General features: G+C 38.8%; 1 protein-coding gene across 3 annotated transcripts in view; it reads left to right on the top strand.

Moving 5' to 3' along the window:
• IFT56 (intraflagellar transport 56) overlaps window positions 1–17,875 on the top strand; it is a 47,529-nt gene extending 29,654 nt beyond the window's left edge. Inside the window, exons 13-19 of one of the 3 annotated variants that reach the window (XM_082071995.1) lie at window positions 1,042–1,130; window positions 6,279–6,362; window positions 8,555–8,624; window positions 11,444–11,550; window positions 15,145–15,278; window positions 16,634–16,768; window positions 17,401–17,875. In XM_082071995.1, coding sequence (XP_081928121.1) covers window positions 1,042–1,130; window positions 6,279–6,362; window positions 8,555–8,624; window positions 11,444–11,550; window positions 15,145–15,278; window positions 16,634–16,745 — 596 coding nt within the window. In that variant the 3' untranslated portion in view covers window positions 16,746–16,768; window positions 17,401–17,875. Of the gene's footprint in view, window positions 1–1,041; window positions 1,131–6,278; window positions 6,363–8,554; window positions 8,625–11,443; window positions 11,551–15,144; window positions 15,279–16,633; window positions 16,916–17,060 lie in introns of those variants that run through there. The other 2 variants (XM_082071994.1, XM_082071993.1) reach the window with 2 other exon arrangements.
• Window positions 17,876–18,250: the final 375 nt, after the last annotated feature.

Genomic DNA, 18,250 nt, shown 5'->3' with positions numbered 1-18,250 from the left:
GTAGGGAGACAAAATGTTTGTCTTCAGACACATGAAATTTCTACATACAGAAAAGGTATTTTAATTTTCTAGTGTGGACGGATTGATGGTAACTAACTTACAAGAGCGGATTACTTCAGGGCTGCTGATTGCCTTAGGATCATATGTCCTATCACCTTACCAAAGTGCTCAGAGCAGCGTGCTCTCTCCTGATCATCTAACCTAGTGAAATAGTAGCAATTCGACATCGCTTCCATTTATGCCTTCCCAGCTGCTACTTGGGTTCATCCATCTCTGACCAATCTCTGCTGGTTGGGTCTAAAAAAATTAGTCCTAGTAAGCTTACTTGAGACTCTCTAAAAATGCTTTGAAGTAGTTTTTCAGTAACACAGCTTGCAGTTTCAGAGTAGATGACAGCATAGTATGATGGCAGCAAATTTTATGATGACATAGATGGCAGCAAAGTTTACTGATACTCATTTGAACTGGTACACCAAACTTATTGATAGCTTTACCACTTGTGGGCGATGGGTCATCCCAAATACATGGAAATTAATTTTCATATTTTATCACTGAGTATTTTTCCTGTGCATGTATTTTTAAATAACAATATTTTCAGTGTATTGATAAAGTTTATTCTTTTACTTGAACTAAGATTAAAATACGTAGACCTTCTTATTTTTAACGAAAAAAGGCTAATGAGTTTAGAATAACGAACTCGGGCTTTGTATGAAGTATCATTTCCTAAGAGTAAGAATAATTCACAGTAAAATTGTGGTACATAAATTGTGTCATGGAAAAGGCCTGGTACTTAAGCAATTTATCTCTGTAGAATTTGCTGTTGAATACAGTCTTGCAATAGTTATTGTATACTGTAGAGAAAGTTGACAAGATGATCTAATAGGTTTTCTAACCTCTAGTACAGTCCTTTGCCTGAAAAGGCAAGTCACACTATTTTTAGAAGTTAGCTGCTTTCGTAGTTGCCAGCAATCTTGGCAGTGATTTCCATTACCATGTGATCTTTAAACTCTATAAAAACTGCATTTCTCTTTTGAATTTTAGATACCATACCGGGGAGACAGTGCATGTCCTCCTGCTTCTTTCTTCTTAGACAGTTTGGTAATGTCCTGATGTACCTCAACTCAGTCAAGGTTAGTAGTATTATTTAGCATTGGTAGTACTCCAATGCATGGAATTGCTACTTATGGAATTACACTGTACTGTGTGAGACACTATGTAAATAGAAAAAGATACAGAAACAACAGTGACAACAAAACATGGAAACAACAGTGAGATATAAGTGGTCAATACAGCAAATGGATCAAAATGTAAAGAAGCAGTTTATGAGATAGCAATATGCAGCATGGTGGGCATGATAGTCTCATCACATTTGCAATTTAACCATTATCAGGCTTCCTGGTGGAATCACAGAAGGTGAGGAAGATAGTTACAGGAAGACATAGAAAAGAAAAAAGTGGTATTTATGGCATAGGCAGCATGGAAGAAAAAACCCAAATGTTTTCTTAGGACTTATCAAATGAGGGATGGAGATTATTGTCACTTGTTAATAATCAGGGACAACATTTTAATGAACAAGACCGTGTAAGTAAGACAGGACATGAAGGACTCTGAAATTAACGATGCTTATCTTTTACAGGGAAAACAGTCACTGCAGGGCTAAGATAGAGCAGCATTATCAAAGCAGTAAGCTAAGAATATTATTTTTGCAGAAGCAGTCTGAGTGGTACTCTCCAGGCAATGTTGCATTTTTCAAAGTAAGAGAAGGCGTTTGCAGTTATCATAATGCCCCAATATCAGATCACCAGTATTCAATGGATAAAATTGATACAACTGACAGATATCCAGTTATAAGTCAGATGTGAGGAAAAAAAGAGAGGCTGGAGTGTGATCATAGTGTTAAGTGATTACAGTCTTGTCCCACTGATTTGAAACTAGAGTTGTAAGAACTCCGTATTTTCTAGGAAGAGGAACAAAAATCTGTAAAGAAATTATTAGGGAGATATAGAAGGTAGGCATAATTACAGTGTTCTCAGGGGGTTGAGATCTAAAGAAAAACGTGGTTGTAATGGTGCCAAAAGCAGCTGATGGATGAAAAATTATGAAGGTGTAGTGTTTTTAAACTTTATCTGGAAAGAGGTCATTGAAGAAATTCCAAGTGGCTGTAGCCAGTGGAATGGCTCCACAGTAGTCGAATGAAGAGACACCCCACCACCACACTCTAGGGGAGCTAGAAACTAACAGTGAGATTTGTTTTGCCTACCTTGAGCCATCTAAAAGCCAGGTTTCTAGTTATAACTGATCATCTGGCCTCAGCTTGTAGCCAGCGGGGGCGCAGATAATAATTTCCAGAGGAGAATTCATCCTGTGTATTTCTCACACTTATCTTAGAATGGAATGAGTCGCCCCATAGAAATGTCTAGATCTTTCCATTTCCTTTTAAAGGTTCTTAAACAACTAGTTCTAACATGAAAAAGTTAAACTTAAATGCAATTACCACCTCCAAGGCATATGGAAAAGTTTAGAAATGAGAGAGTAGTATCTGGGGTGGCAAATGGATTTGTCATTAATATTGAAAGTAAGGCTAGTTTTTGTAAAGGAATGAGCCAGAAATGAACAAGACACTAAACAGAAATTAAGAGGGTGAAAGTGGGCAGTAGAGTGATGGAAGGATAGGTCAGAGTCCTGAGGCAAGAGAAGTGCCACAGGGTGGAGGTTGAGACAATGCTGCTTCAGTGAGTTTATGAAGGGAAGCATTGTAGGAAGGGTTAGAAAGAAAACCTGAAGGGAAAAGGAGGAGCACAGATTACTTGGTGTTATTTTCTAAGATGACAGTGAGAGCCCATGCAGAGGGAAATATAGGTGAGGAATAGATCTAATGTTTAAAAACTGTCAGGAGGGAAGCAGAAATAGTGACAGGTACAGGTATGCAAGCTTTCAGTCCTATATTTATCAACTGGAAGAAGAAGTGTTGTCAGATTTGGGAGGAATGATTTTATTATGTGTGTATGGGAGAGGGGAAGGGTTATCTGACTGCTTGTTTGGGTGTTTTGTTTTGTTTCAAAAACTGAGCTGTTTTGCTGAAAGCATGTAGAACAACTGTCCCACATTATAACATATATATGTGGATCTCGGCTCGCAAGCTGGACTTGTCCACATATACGTGCCTTTGGCATCAGAAACGGCGTATCTGTTTTGATAAATGTGTTTGGCTTGACACATATTTAGGCAAAGATAAGTAATATTTTTTTTAAATACTCCATAGGTTTTCACAGTTGTAATGTGAATGCATTTATAGATTGATTGCCTTTCATTGCACAGTGGTGCACTCTTATTTGAAATACTGGCCACTACACCCTCCAATGTGGAAAGAAATGTCATTCAGAGGATAATTAGAAACTGAAATATTGTCTTAAGAGATTTAGAAGATAGGTATTATTTTCTATAGAGGGACGTTAAGAAAATAAAATTATACAAAATGAGGATTAGAATAAACAAGGTATATTTAAAACCTCAATTTTTATTAGGAGAGGCTGAAAACAAGATGCAGCTTGCTGGAATTGCAGCAAATTCACAATGTTTTTTCTAAGAAATGGATTTTCTGTCCCTCAAAACGCAGCTGGTTTATTGAACAACTTGTAGTAGTTCCAGGTAGGGTTAAGATTGCAAGTTCGGAGGATTTTATAAATTGTATCTAGCAATCTGCAAAATGATCAAGCTTAAGTAAAGTATGTATTTGTTAAATTCTTGAAGGATATCACAAATACTGGTAATTTGAGACGTAATGCGGTTGATAAATAGCAAGCACTAAGGACAGAACTTTTCTGCCGATTACCACTTTCCTTGCATGGTCCTTTTGAAGTAGTTGGTAATTCTCAACACTTTTTAGCTGAGACTAGCCACTGCTCAGGTTTACTTAGGTCATTCCCCTTCTCTTCAGGGCACAGGGATGCAAATAATTCTTCCTGCACCATGTTACAGGCAACGTTTAGGTGACTTTACAGTCACCTTTGTGTTTCATTCACAGAATAAACTTCAGTAGAATCTCTGTAGCTCTTTAGCTGTGTATTCTGTGAAGACTGTTTGCACGATATTCTCTCAGGAAACATCACCTTCATTCATGATTGATTAAAACCACTTCGGGCATGAGACTGTCTCAAAGGACACCTTATTATAAATGTACTGCCAGCTGCCCTGAGGGTGACATTATAGCACTGAGGATCAACTGAGAAGACAAGCTAATTCAGCTTCAGCTGAGTTCTGGCCACAACAAATGCTTCATAGTTCAACTGGGTGTGTGAGCATCTCATTGAGATGAGCATCACTCAGAGCACGGTTAGTTTTATGAAAAGCTTGAAGACCACTAAAAAGGCCACAAAAGGGTGAAGTCCAGTACCTATAATGTGGTTTAAAATAAATAAATAAATAACATCTAGCTGCTGTGAATGTGTTGCACTATCAGCAGCACTAGTTCGTTTCTACTGGTTTGGTTTTTGCAGCAGCTCTGGTCTCTAGCACTAATACAGCCAGAACAGAATGACAGAGTTCTTGAGTTTGGTTGGTGACAGAGTTTCTTTTCCATTTTAATTCAAAAATATGGCTATTTGAACAGAAAAAAACTGTTCATGCAGTAAAACTAGCATCTTGCTCACCAGCTTTGCTTAACCCGGGGCTTGTGCTGATTCACATGAAACTCTCATTGAGGAAGAATACAGTAAAGTGTTGTAATTCTCATATGGTGAAACCAGTTAGTTCAGCCTAAGGGTACTGAAATGTTTTCACAAACTGAGCTTAAGATTCAGTTGATTAGTTCATCCTCATGTTTTCACACAACTTGCTATATTTGCCAGTTTTTGGGCCCTAACATAGACTGTTGGGGTGAAACCTAGACATGGGCAAATGGAGGCAACCCCTCACCTCTCCTGTCAAGGCACTAGCTTGATGTGTGTGGGTGGACTGGATCAGTACCTGTTGTTGACTGCCTGTGACAGGGACAGGAAGAGGTTCCTCAAGTGTTTCTACATCATGAAAGAAGACAGAAAGCACTGGGCAAGGGTTTTGCCCCTTGCTTCCCATATCTTTTATATAGTCCCAACTGTGCTTTTTACCTCCTCTTCACTTTCTAATGAGGGAACAAAACAAAAGTTTGATCTTCCTACGCAAGTTCTGTTCCTTTTATAGATGTTATATAAGGAAAAACCTTTCCTCTTCCACACACCCTGCTGTCATGCACCCAGGAAGGCTTTTCTTACAGTAATTATCGTGGATAAACCACCCTGAATTTCCTCATGGTCTTTCTTAAGTGCTGCACCTCTCTTTGGCAGGGATCCTCAGTCCCGTCCACGCTTGTAGCTGTGGTGTTGTGTTCCACCTCACCTCTACTAGATCTACCAGTGCAGCAGTGGGGGATGGTGAGGAACACAGCTGACTTTTGGTCATCTGAGTTACACTTCAATCTGGGCATCTGACCATGATCAAATCTAAGCTATTGGGGTCAAATCCAAATATCAGACTAACCTGTACCTAGAGTTGTATTTCCTGCTTTGACCCATGCGGCCTCTCAGAAAAGATGCAGCGATGCTAACCTGATCTGCCATTAACCAGGTATGTCCAGTCTACTATTATGAGAGAGAAAAACTTAGTGTTGCACTTGAGATAGAGAGAAGGGCGCCTGTAAGCAAGGCTTGAGCCTAAGGAGGTCCTTTCACATGGTGTGCTGCCTGGCCATGGTAGGAGACTGTGGCTGCACCTGCATCATGTGATCCAGTGTCTCAGACTAGCATCTATCGCATGACCAGATCCACAGGATCTCTTTTTGATCCTTGAGAAGCCTTGGAAAAACAAACTGTTCATCTCCTTAAGCCATTAGGGAGTCAACTGCCTATTTACCTCCCTAGTGGTGAAGTAAGTGCTTGGGAGGTGAAAGACACCACAGCAGCGCAGCATGTCTCCGCGTGCCCCAAGAGAAAATTATACCCACAAAAGCTGCCACTGCAATTTAAAGCTTGGAGAATGCTCCAGATCTCTCATGGTTAATACTGTGGAATGTTCCAGCCGTGTTTGTAGTCACGAATGTAGGATGGAAAGCCAGTCCATAATTTTCTACCCACTGTTTATAAATGTCATATGTTCATAATGTGGGTTTTTCTTTTTCCTTCACATTGTCTTGATATAGTCTGACTCAGATTTAAGGAGGGGATATTTTTAATGTTATTATACCATGGGAGGAGGGATTTTTTGTTTTATTTATTTGTGTTTTGTCTATGTGGCTTATTTTCCAGAGTTACTTCTACAATGATGACACTTTTAACTTCAACTACGCCCAAGCCAAAGCTGCCATGGGCAATTTTAGTGAGGCTGAAGAGGTATGTATTTCCTCTCTTTAAAAAACAACAATGGAAACATTTCCCACATACTCCCCTCTTTTCTTCCTTTTTTCTCCCTCCAGATCTTCGTGTTGGTTGAAAATAAGCAAATGGGGTGGAACATCATCTTCCCCTTCTTAGAGGAACTGAAACTCTCAGTGAACATTATTCAGAAAATATTATCTTGCTAATCTTGTAAAGTGAGGTATATGGGGAGTCATGCTGCTTGTGCTGCATCACAAGAGTGCTTGCAGCTATCTCTAATTGATCAAAGAATGCCCTCTTAATCAGATTTCCTAGGCTTTGTCTGGGATTCCAGGCAGTTTTATTGTTGGGACTGACTAGGGCATGCTGAGTAAAAGACAATGAATAGTTAAGAGCTTTTAGGTGTCTCTAGAAATTTGTGATTCAAAAAAAAATTCTTCCTCTGGGAGATGTGGGAGGAAAAGAGGAAGTGCTCGCTATCTTATTCAGCAGCATCCACATGCAGCTGGAAGAGATTAACTTCTACACACAGCATTTTTTGTGTCTATGTGCAGTAGAAACTTAATTACAACTAAAATATGCAAAAGCAAATAGCTGTTATAAAGACGGAAGCAACATTTTCCACAAGATCAGAAAGAAGACAAGCCAGGAAAAAGAAACAAAACAAAAAAAACCACCCTCATAGTCTAAAGTGAATTATATAGGTTTGTTTGGTCTGGTGCTTTGTTTTGCTTCATTAGTTTTGGTTTTGTTTGTTTGTTTGTGTTTGCTGTTTTTTTTTCCTGTCCCTCTAACTTTTTAGCTCTTCAGGTTTCTTGACAACAGAGCCCACCTCCCCTTTTTTTCCCCATCCTCCTGACTCCATCCCCTAGCACCCACCCCCTTAATTTATGTGACCTGAGATTTCATCTCTATTTAAGAAAAACATCCAAGGCTCTCAGGCAAATTGGATATGTATTTCAATTCATCCACTCTAATTTAGTTAGCTTATTGAAAATGCAGGTGAGTAACTCAAAACTATGATAGCAGGCTACACTGATAAAAATGATAATGCTATAAGCAAGTTCTAGCTGCAGCCAGGCAACAAAGAAACACAAAGGTGGAAACTGCTGTTAATACACATTTTTCCTCTTATGTTCTTACAAATGATTCAGTCTAAACTTGTGTTATGTAGCTGGTGCATTTAAATAACAGGATTATGTAATTAAATTGATTAGCCTGTCCTAATGTCTGATCTTTGCCTGTGATGACACTTTCATATAAAGATCACCCTTCCCCAGTGTCTCATAAACTTGTGATATTTCTACATATAGCACTTATTAACTTATTAAAAAGCTTACCTCCCTGGACATAATGAAATAAAACCTATGATAAAGTGCTACTAATAATGCTGTGCTTTTTTTTTCCCCACCCCTGAAATTAGGGGGTCAGCAATGTTTAGCCAATTAAAATCTCAGTAATTTGTAGAACTCACTGTTCCAGTACATAGATCTGCTCCTATAAAGGTATTTTGAGTTTTGCCAGTAGCATCCTAGTATACTTACAATTATACCTGCAGAGAGGCATAAATAGCTTTTTTTTTCTGTAAATAAAGCCAGAGTATGTTTTAAAATGTGTAACTTCCCCCCATACATCCCTTTCTATGTAGAATGTAATAAACCTGGATTTGTACAGTAAGTTACAAAAGATCAATGTTTTGCCTTGGAACTGTACTGAAACCAAGATGGTTTAAAGTGGCTTATTGCTGACCTGGAATGATCTCTGACATGTATTGGGGAGGAAAGGCTCCTACAGACGTGAAACTTCTGGTATTTCAAGAAGATGCTAATGTAATTGCTTGCGTTGCTTTCTAAACAAACACATTCCAAACAGCTTTTCCCACAGGCCCAGGGCTCCTTTGTGCTGTTTGCCTTGCATGGCCGCCCACTGGCGCTGGTTCAGAGCAGGCCGCACCCTCTGCATGGCTCCACAAACGTTTGGCAGCCGCAGAGGCCCTCGATAAGCAGCAGGGCCCTGTTTGAACCCCCCACCCACCCAGGGACCCAGAGAGGTGCCCCTGCACTGCACTCACGTACCCTCCCTCTTCTCATGAAGCAGTTGTTCGGTGTGGTTTAAGCCTCAGCTGCATGTTGAAGCAAGGCAGGTCTGCTTTCATTTTGTTTGAAAGTACATGCATGTGTAATCTTCTGTTTTCCTTGTTCCTGCAGGTGTTCCTTTTGATCCAGAGTGAGAAGATAAAGAATGATTTTGTTTACCTTAGCTGGCTAGCTCGCTGCTGTGAGTCACTTTACCCTCAACATTGCAGAATACAGATCCTCCTCTATTGCATAAGTCTTGGCAATCCACTTTCTTAATTGAATGTAATGTTGTAAGTGGATTCAGGACTGTGAAAGTGAAAAGCTGATTGCACTAGTTATGGTGTGGGTCATTATTGCACCTTTCATACATACGGCTTTAGCAAACAATTACTGCTTCAGTGCAGTGCTGTTATGGTTCTGTCAATGCAGCTTTGTCCTAACCAATGAAGCTTTTTCTTTTTAATAGTCTACTCAATTGCTTGAGTGAAGATTTTGTGTCTTAAAAGACTGAGTTACAACTCTAAAATGTTCAGAAAAACATAAAATCAACCATACTGGGTCAGGCCCAAGGGTCTGTCTAACTCCAAGAGCAGCCAATGTCAGATGTCTAGAGAAGAGAAGAGTCAGGCAAGCATGTGTTGTCCAAACTCCTGTGCCTGAGGGATGTCCTTTATAATCTCCAGCGTGCTTTTTTCTTTCGTAAACTTTTCCATTCTTCTTTTGAGACCAGAAAATTTTTGCTGTGTTTAATATTCTACAGCAAATTTTATTTAGTATTTTCAAGTCAGTTTTTAAAACATTGCAGACTACACCTCAGTATAGATACAGATGTAGCACCACATGCAAAATAGTATAGAGGTGAGCTTTTCTGACCACTCAAGTCTGAGACTCCCCAGGCTAATTTGTTTTCTTTGCAATGCCTCAATATAAAAATATTATCTTATCAAACAATTTTCAGTAGTTGTACTGGAATGTAAATATTTATGTTTTGGTACACTATACCACATCGCAGATGTGGTCAACTTTGCCAACGTGAGCTTTCCAGACAGGCATATCACACCTATGGATGCTTATCTATGACTCTGTTTTTAGGATGTGCCAGTTTATTTCCTTTTTCATTAAGCTGCAGTGCCTGGTTGTGTTTGAGTATTTTATATATGAATGTTTTATGTGAATTTTTTTGATGGGAAAATTTCCATTGCATAGGGAAATCATATTTGTTCAGTAGACAGCGTTCATCCCTTTGATTCTGTGCTATAGTAGTTCTTTGGCATACATCTGGGAATGCAGAGCTCTTTAAAGGTCCTACTTATTATATAAGAGATAGAATCAACACCATGTTATCAATCGAAAATTTTCTGGCTCTTTCGTAGGAGTTGCTATTTATTCTTGACTGTGCCTTTGCCATTCTGAATTTCTGCAGGAGTTTCAGTAGAGCTGCTGTGTTCTTTTGTATCTGTCTTAAAATTTGGGGTTTTTTCATTCCCAAACAGCTGGTAGAATTCTTTGCAGAATCAAATGTTCAGTGATGAATATAGTTATCTTTTTGTGTCAAGTATGTAAATTACTATTAGATCCTTCTGGATAAAAGCTGCTGTAGAAATTACAAAGCATTATAATACATTCATGTCAGAGTATGATTAGGTATTGAATTGTAAACAATTCAATGCTGAAATATTTCCAGAGGACAGAAAGTACCAGAGATGCATCTTTTTGGATGCTAGATAGTATTTCTTTGTTTAATATTGTCATACTATTTATACCAAATTCTTCTTGAAGAGAAGGTAAAGAAAACATCAAGTTAGCACATTAGCACATTTCCCTAAATAGGTGGGTTGATATTTGGAAATTAAGGCCTGGTTGCTTGCCACTGTGTATGGTATCTGGAGCGGATGAAGGAAAAATCTGATTGAATGTCTTGTTGCCTCCTAAATGAGAAGTGTCTATAAATCCTGTAATTTGATGTTACATGTTTATTGTTGATACTGCCACCCATTCTACCTGCAACATATTTATTGGCACAGTGCACACAGATAAAATAAGCTAAACAGTCCCTCTTTTGAAAAGCAGGAGTGGTCCATGTATGATCAGCCAGCTACTCAGAGAGTACTCTGGACCACATGGACCACTCTTGTGCTCTGTGAGTAGCTGGTACAACTTGGAAAAGAAAGGAATACTTCATTTCATTTTTTTCCCCAGTACTCAAATGAGGCAGGAATGACCAATATCCACCTCAGATTCAACAGAATGGGTTCCTATCTCCAGAAAATCAAATTTTAGAATTCTTTGTGTTCAAACACCCTGGTAGAATTTCCACTAGCTGAGATGGAAGATTCTGATTCTTTTATTTCCAATTGTGTATAGAAGTCATGTTTAAAGTTAAAGACCAATGAAAAATTCTAGTCACATAGGCAAATTTAAAACCAGCACCAAACCTCAGGAATTCAAAAATATTTTTTTTCTAGTAAATGCATAATGACAAGTTTTGTTATGCTTGGAGGTGCTTCACCCCCGCTTTGGTTTGCTACAATTCATGGGAATTGAATGGTTAGATTGAGGTGGGCTCCAAGTATTAGAGACCTCAGTTCAGTGCCAATTTATTTTTTTCTGTGTGTAAGAAGCCATAATCCTAAATCTCACTGTCTAAATGGATTGCCACAGTTCATTGTCCTGCACAAAATAACTTCTCTAATGCTTTCCATTCTAATTCTTAATTACATCTGAAATCATGAGACTTGTGCTTATTGCTGTATCTGTGAAATGTAAATGGATGTGCAGTGGCATCTACATGGCAGATGTAAATGCCATAATCATTCCTCTTGACATTGGTATTCTCTGATGAATTGCTGTTATCCCTAGTAAGGCAGAAGGATAAGTTGCCCTTCCCAACCTCATGCTCACAGGCTGAGGCATGCATTTACCTCAAGTAAAGAGATTTAGGAACATTTATCCACCTGCCACTGAGTATTGTGCATAGCATATTCTTTGCACCATCCCAGCTTGTTGTTGTTGTTGCAGATATTATGAATAAGAAACCACAGTTGGCCTGGAAGCTCTACCTGAAGATGGAGACCTCAGGGGAGTCGTTTAACCTTTTGCAGCTCATTGCAAATGATTGCTACAAAGTGAGTCTTCTCTTTAGAACTGGGTGTATGGCATGTTAATTCAGTGATTGTATGATTGTACCAGCAGCCTTTTTTTTGATACTTTCCATCATTGCTGTCACAACTGAACTTTCTTTTATAACGTTGGGATGTTTAATGACGTAGATGAGTTGGCCAGAATTAGTCAGTATTTTGACCTACAGGCCTTCTTGGTAGACAACCCACTGATTAAAATGTTGGTAAATTACTGCATGCTGGAGCTATCAATAACGATAACAGTTTCTGCTCCTACTGGGGATTCATTGTTGGTAGAAATGACAAGAAACTTTTAAGAAGAAAAATCTAGCAGAGATTCAGCAAGAGCCTCATGCTACATTTTTTTTCCGGGACAGTGTTATTTATTCCTTAGAGCTTGTAATGGCAATGGGAGATACTCCTTTGTTCATCATAAGGAAATGGAAAGAGAATTCCCACAACTACTATTCTATCTGCCCAAGTGGGGCAAAGAGACACTGTGTGTGTGGTCATTAGGAATAAAACTACTCAGAAAAAATGTTGACCTTAACTGCTTACTGCAGGACCTGTGCTAATACATAGTAGTTCTTTTGAATCTTTCCTAGAGGAGACTTTTAAAGAGTTGAGGCTAGGCTAAGCTCGCTAAAGTTTTTAAAAGTCAAGCTAGGCAAGACAACATCCACTTTAGTAGGGATGCTCTGGGAATTTTAGAACAAGTTAAAATATATGCTACCTTATTTGTACTAAGCTTCTAGATCGTGTTTAATAGTTCTGGTGCTCCGTGCTAATACGCTGCTGGCACACCTCCAAATTCTAGTTTATATAAAGCTATATTAATAGTGGAGAGATCTTGGGAAGCTGATAACAGCTCTGCCTAAATTCCTAACATCTGAATCTTCAGAAGGTGTCTGTACACAGTGAGACTTAGCTCTGATTCAAGTTTTTTTGCTGTTCTGCAAAGCATAGAAAGAAAACACAGGAGCTTCATCTGCAGGATTGATGTAGAGGCATATGATGAAAACCTGTTTAAGAGGGTTGTAAATGGCACTATAGGAGAAAGAAAAATTGGTCCTATGCAAGATTTCATTAGACACTAATGGGATGCTGTATCCAGCATCTTCTCTGCCATCTACAAGGGTGATTGCACTGCATCGGGACCTGGGGGAGTAGCAGCCCAGTGACAGGAGAAAAGGATGTTCTTTTGAAAAGTCTCATGGTGAGACACAGGCCGTCCACTTTTCAGAATATATTGGCCAGAGCCAGAAGGTGGACCGAAGTTGTTTGGGGAGCAACCATTTTAGATTTAATTTAAATTAAATATAGAATATAAAGACAGATTGCAATTTTGTGATTGTTGAAATCTAACAGTTCACTGTTTTAAGAAGGCAGATGGGAGAAGAAGAGCAGAACACAGGTAGAAGGTGTAAAGCTCATGGAGCTGGTTCAGTGGAGCCTAATGCAAGTGAACACACAAGAGCCTGCAGCTATTAGCACAGTCGTATTAGAGATACAGTGACCAAATTTGCCATCTCAAAAGGAAGACAGTAAACTCAGTCCTGCTGGAAAACCTCCCAGTTATTCTCAGTTTGGTCCAAAGAGTAGCAATATCCACATACTATCTGTAGCATTCTTTTTTGCTGTTTTCGTTCATCTGACAAAGTAACATGTGCTCAAAATCCTGACAAACACATAACTGAAAGTTAGAAAATCTACCTTGTGATCTCAAAAGCATTCTTCTACAACTGAGCTAACTGTCTCTTGTACGTCTTTCAATCCACCATCTCACCTTAAAAGTCTTGTTGCTCAAGCAAGTGGCTGTGCCTCTGGTGTTTCCCATAGCTGCAATTCGTGAAAGCAAGTTGACAATCAGACCTTATGTAAAATCTCTCTAGACCATTTTAAGTCTCGCTTAAATCAGTTGATTGCTTTACCTAAGTTCTTCTTGAAACTTTATTGTACTCTAGAGGAGAAGCAGCTTCACACTTCGGATTTATTTAGAGCTCTTAAAAACTGCACTTACAGGACTAAATTTTTCAGCCTAATTATGTGTCCACATATGGCCATAAATGATAGCTCCAAAGACCAAGGAATTTTGTGATTACTATAGTGTTACAACTTGTCTTTCTACACTACCAGCTATTTGTACCTGGGCAAGGCCCATATTTGAGTTTATGTAGCATTTTCCAGTTGTTTCTGAAACATTGTGTGATGTTGGAGGTCCAGAGGCAGCACCATAGCTGTAAATTAAGGCAGCTGAGCTTCACGCAACAGAATGCTGACAACATGGGGGGAGTGAGGTCAACAGTGTCCTCAGAACAGGTGTAGCTGGATGTCCCAATGCTATGCTGATAAAAGTTGTTCAGTGAGGGAGCTGGGATGCGGGACTTCTGGCTAATTTCTTGCTGCTTTTCATGGAATGGCCCATCTTACCCATACAGGGAACAGCATTCACTTGGGGTGAAGCATTTGCTGTTGTTATGTCAGGTAGAAGGAGGACATTAAAAAGGTATTTGCTTAACAGAACTAGATCAGATGCCAGTTTGGAGAGATCAGTATTCAATTTTTCCTTTTGAGCTGATACATCTGATACTGTTTATACTCACTATGCTTATTCCCATCCATTTAATTGCTTGCCAGTGACCTGTGGTTAAAATCACAATTTACGGGAAGAAAGGGAATTCCTACTGATTCTGTAGTACCTGTGTTTCTCTGACATTTCCAAACAACACTCCCACAGCCTGTACTTTTTCCTCAGCAGGTACAGGCTTCCAGCCACCAAAGGAGGAGAGGTTGTGCCCAGTCTTCTTTCTGTGCTCTCTCAGGGGAAGATGTAACCACAAACAACGTTGCTAGTCAGGCTTGCCCAAGCGAAGAACGCTCACAGTCATAGATAAGGTCCACATGAGTTACGCTGACTTCAAAAGCCACAGTTACTGTGGTCACTCATTTTGCACTGACTGTTGCCAACCAGCTTGCTTCTTGTTCCCATTTACAAGTAGAGGACCCAAGACAGAAAAGATATGATGCATAGTGTATTTTCCTATGCTCAGGAAAACTTTGGATGATAGAGTCACTGAATCTTATTTTGTACTGTACTGTAACAGTGAATAAAAAAAAATTAGCTCAAAGTTATAATAAACCCAAAAGACATCAAAATATGTCTCTGTGACCACCTCTAGATGAGGAAAAGGGATTCCATTTTCAAATGTTTTGACTAGTTCAAAGTTGATATTCTATCAAGGACTTTGCTAGAGTTGGTACAACACTAGATAAGGCACCTCATAACAAAGAAGTTTTGTAAACTAGTGTCATCTGTATATGATCAAAACAACAGTCCTGACTATTGCCAACTAATAAAGTTTACAGTGCAGTTTGTCTATAACATGTTCAAAGACATAGACCAGTAACCTTATACCACCTGTTTCCCTACATAGAACTGAAATGTGCCTGTTCTGTGTCACTTGCTGCCTGCAGAACAACAGGAAAATGCATGTTGCTTCTATTACTTACTGCTGATTTCAGAAAACTGAGCTCAAAATGTTTAATTCCCTTCTGAAAGATGGTTATGAAGTCAGGAATAATGTTTCACTTTTTGTGCAGATGCATCAGTTTTACTATTCAGCCAAAGCATTTGATGTTCTGGAGAGACTGGACAGTAATCCTGAACATTGGGAAGGCAAAAGAGGTGCTTGTGTGGGTGTCTTTCAAATGATCTTAGCTGGCCGAGAAGCAAAGTGAGTATTCTGTGTTGTATCTGCATTTATTTTCCTTTTTCTGTTGCCAGTTAGCTGTAAGCCAGAAGCATAATCTTAGCTTTAGGACTACAAATCCTCTTCCAATTCTTTATTGACCTTTCAGAGGATATTCTGGCTGGTGGTTCCACACGCAGTGTACAATTTGAAGTGTATCTTAAGCACCAACAGTTATAGAATATATGTTGGATAATAACTTACGGGCAAATGCCATGAACTAACTATAGGAAAACAAAATACGAGTCACTATACTAGGAAGACCTAGGTTATAAATGTAGTATGTTCATGGACTGAGGGGAAAGAACCTCCTTTTGTGATGATGGCATAAGAATGGAAAACTGTCCCATGACATTTGAAGGTTCTTAGAGCAGAACTAGGGAAACAATTACTCAGTGCTGTACAAAGGACACGATTTCTAAACAATGAGTAGATGAGACTGTGTGTTCACTGAAATTTGCTTTCTGAAGGCACTGCCCACATCAGACAAATATAATTATTTGATGAAATCTTAAAGGAAATTATCTGTGTTACTGATAATTTTGCTTTTGGCCCATTTCACTGGATGGGAGAATGAGCAAGAGTAGTGAGGCTGTATTTAAGAACTGTTCCCTCGTGAATATTCTGCTGTGATGCCAGATGGCCATCCTCCCCTGGCCAAAGTTGCTGTTTCATACATGACTGGTAGGTGTATATCTTGGCTTCTGCACCTTCCTCGTGTTCCTTCTGTGCTGGCATCATCTCATTAACTACTGCACCCTTCAAGTGTCCTTTTAGCAATTACTGCAGTAGATGCAGTAAAATACACATAGCTTGTTTTTCAGTATTTATACATATGAGTTCTTGCTGTAAAGTAGCTGACAAACTGCAGCTTCATACTGGTTTATCCTATTGGTAATTAATGTTCATTTCCATGTTATTTGTATTTATGTCTAAGGTGCTTTGGCAGCGTTAAGCCAGATGTTGCCATACTGAAGAATAGCAAGTAGCATTAAAAAAAAGTTTGTTTTGTTCTGGGCAACTATTTTGCAAGAGTAAGGATTTATATATAAATACAAACACATGCACACACTAAACTCCAAACTAATTAAATTTTTCTGATTTTTTTTTTCTTTACTTTTAATTTTTCTCCTTGTTGCAATTATGTACAAGGTTTTTTTTATTTGTTTTGCGGGGGGGAGCTGGGATCTAATCTGCTGTGCTTTTTTACCTGTTCTGCTCTATGAAGGGACCTCTCTGTCTAGACCCCATGTTTTGCAAAATAGTTTGGATTTGGGTAGTTGTTTATTGTATCTGTTGGGTCTCACCCTCATTTAAATCTTTGTTTTTCACCTCTGTAGAGAGACTCTGCGGGAAGTGCTGCATATGCTGAAGAGCACTGGTAATTCTCAAGTAGAATACATTGTCCGCATCATGAAAAAGTGGGCCAAGGAGAACAGAGTCCCTGTTTAAGTCAGTGCCACAAAATGAACCAGGTCAGTTACTGGTGTGTGTGGGGCCCCCTCTTTGCAGGACTTTAGACTGTCAATCAGGTTGACCCAGCTGAGCAGCAGCGTCGTGCAGTGAGATGACAAAACATTCAGCAAGTATTTTGTTTTTTCATTAAAGCTTTATTAGTACTTTTTCTATTGCACCGCTCTCTATTCCTCATTCAAAGTTTCTCATTGTTTTAGTCATAATTCCAACTGTCCACAAGTCAAAGTTCTCCTCAGATCTTCCCTAGATTTCTCAACACAGTTACTGGAGTGCTTTGTGGGTTATTTTCAGCAAGTCTTCTGGGCTCTGGAGAAGAATCATTTGTTAAATGGCTGAGACAAATCTACTTCAGCAAGGGGTGGAATGTGGCAAGTAGAGTGAATGACGGTGACAACTGAAAGCCAGTAGCAGGGTATCAGAAAATACATAAAGACTTCTATATGATACCTGTCTGGGGCAAAATACAAACTGTATTCTGAGCACTGTCCTTTTCTGGATAAATCTCAATAACTAGTAGCTTCATCTCTTATTTTTGTCTACAAGGATTGTTTTCTCTCTTACCATTAATTCTGTAGATGAGAATTAATCAACCTCAAATGCCAAGCTCCAACGTAGCTTATTTGCTTTCTAGGTTGGAAGCAAAGCATGACGGTACCATATTTTTCAGAACACGGAGATTTGACTGACTGCATTGTTCAATCTTGCTTTGAGTTCTGATGCTCAAAACATTTGTTCATGTTAATTTAGTTTGTGTGAGTAATCCGTTTGGTTTAGCACTCTGACAGATAAAGGGACTGGATGTTTTAAATAATTTTCTTTAGCATTTACCACCCTAGTTAGCAATATATTTGTTATACTTTTGGATTTATTATACTCTCTTGTTTTGTTAGGAGAACATTTCAGGGAATACATAATTCTAAAATAAGGCAACAGTTGTAACATAGAAATGTATTGTGTTTTTCAGCAAAAAGCATTTGTATATTATTTTTCGAAGGAAAATTTACAATTTGTAAAATACTTATGAAGTATTTTTTTATCTTTTGAGGAAAAAAATAAAAATATTGTATTCTCTACTGTCTGTGCTCTGATTAAAGCTCTTAATTGTATCTACACTTGAACGTCTTGTTGGTCTGTGTTGCTTGATATTGAGGAAATTGAAATAGTGTGTTCATTTTGCTGTGGAAGAGGGCAGATTTTTGCCTGGTCATTAAATGTATGTTCAATAACCAGCCAAAGGCAAGCAAATGGCCTTGATCCTGATTTTGTGTTGCTCTGATACTGAAAATAAGGAAGCTTAGTGTATAAGAAACAAATAGACTTTTTTTTAGCCATATAGCATGTCAGTATCTTAACTGCTTTAAGCAAAAACTGTGGGTATCATCATTCAGGTATCTAGAGGTACACTGGTAGTTGTAGCTACTTGCACTTACATGTATTTACATCTAGAAAACAGATCCATCATACCAGCAACAACAACAGCC

The sequence above is a fragment of the Streptopelia decaocto genome (assembly GCF_964273445.1).
Source record: "Streptopelia decaocto genome assembly, chromosome: 1".
Taxonomy (NCBI): Eukaryota; Metazoa; Chordata; class Aves; order Columbiformes; family Columbidae; genus Streptopelia; species Streptopelia decaocto.
This window is presented reverse-complemented; position numbering and strand designations above follow the sequence as displayed.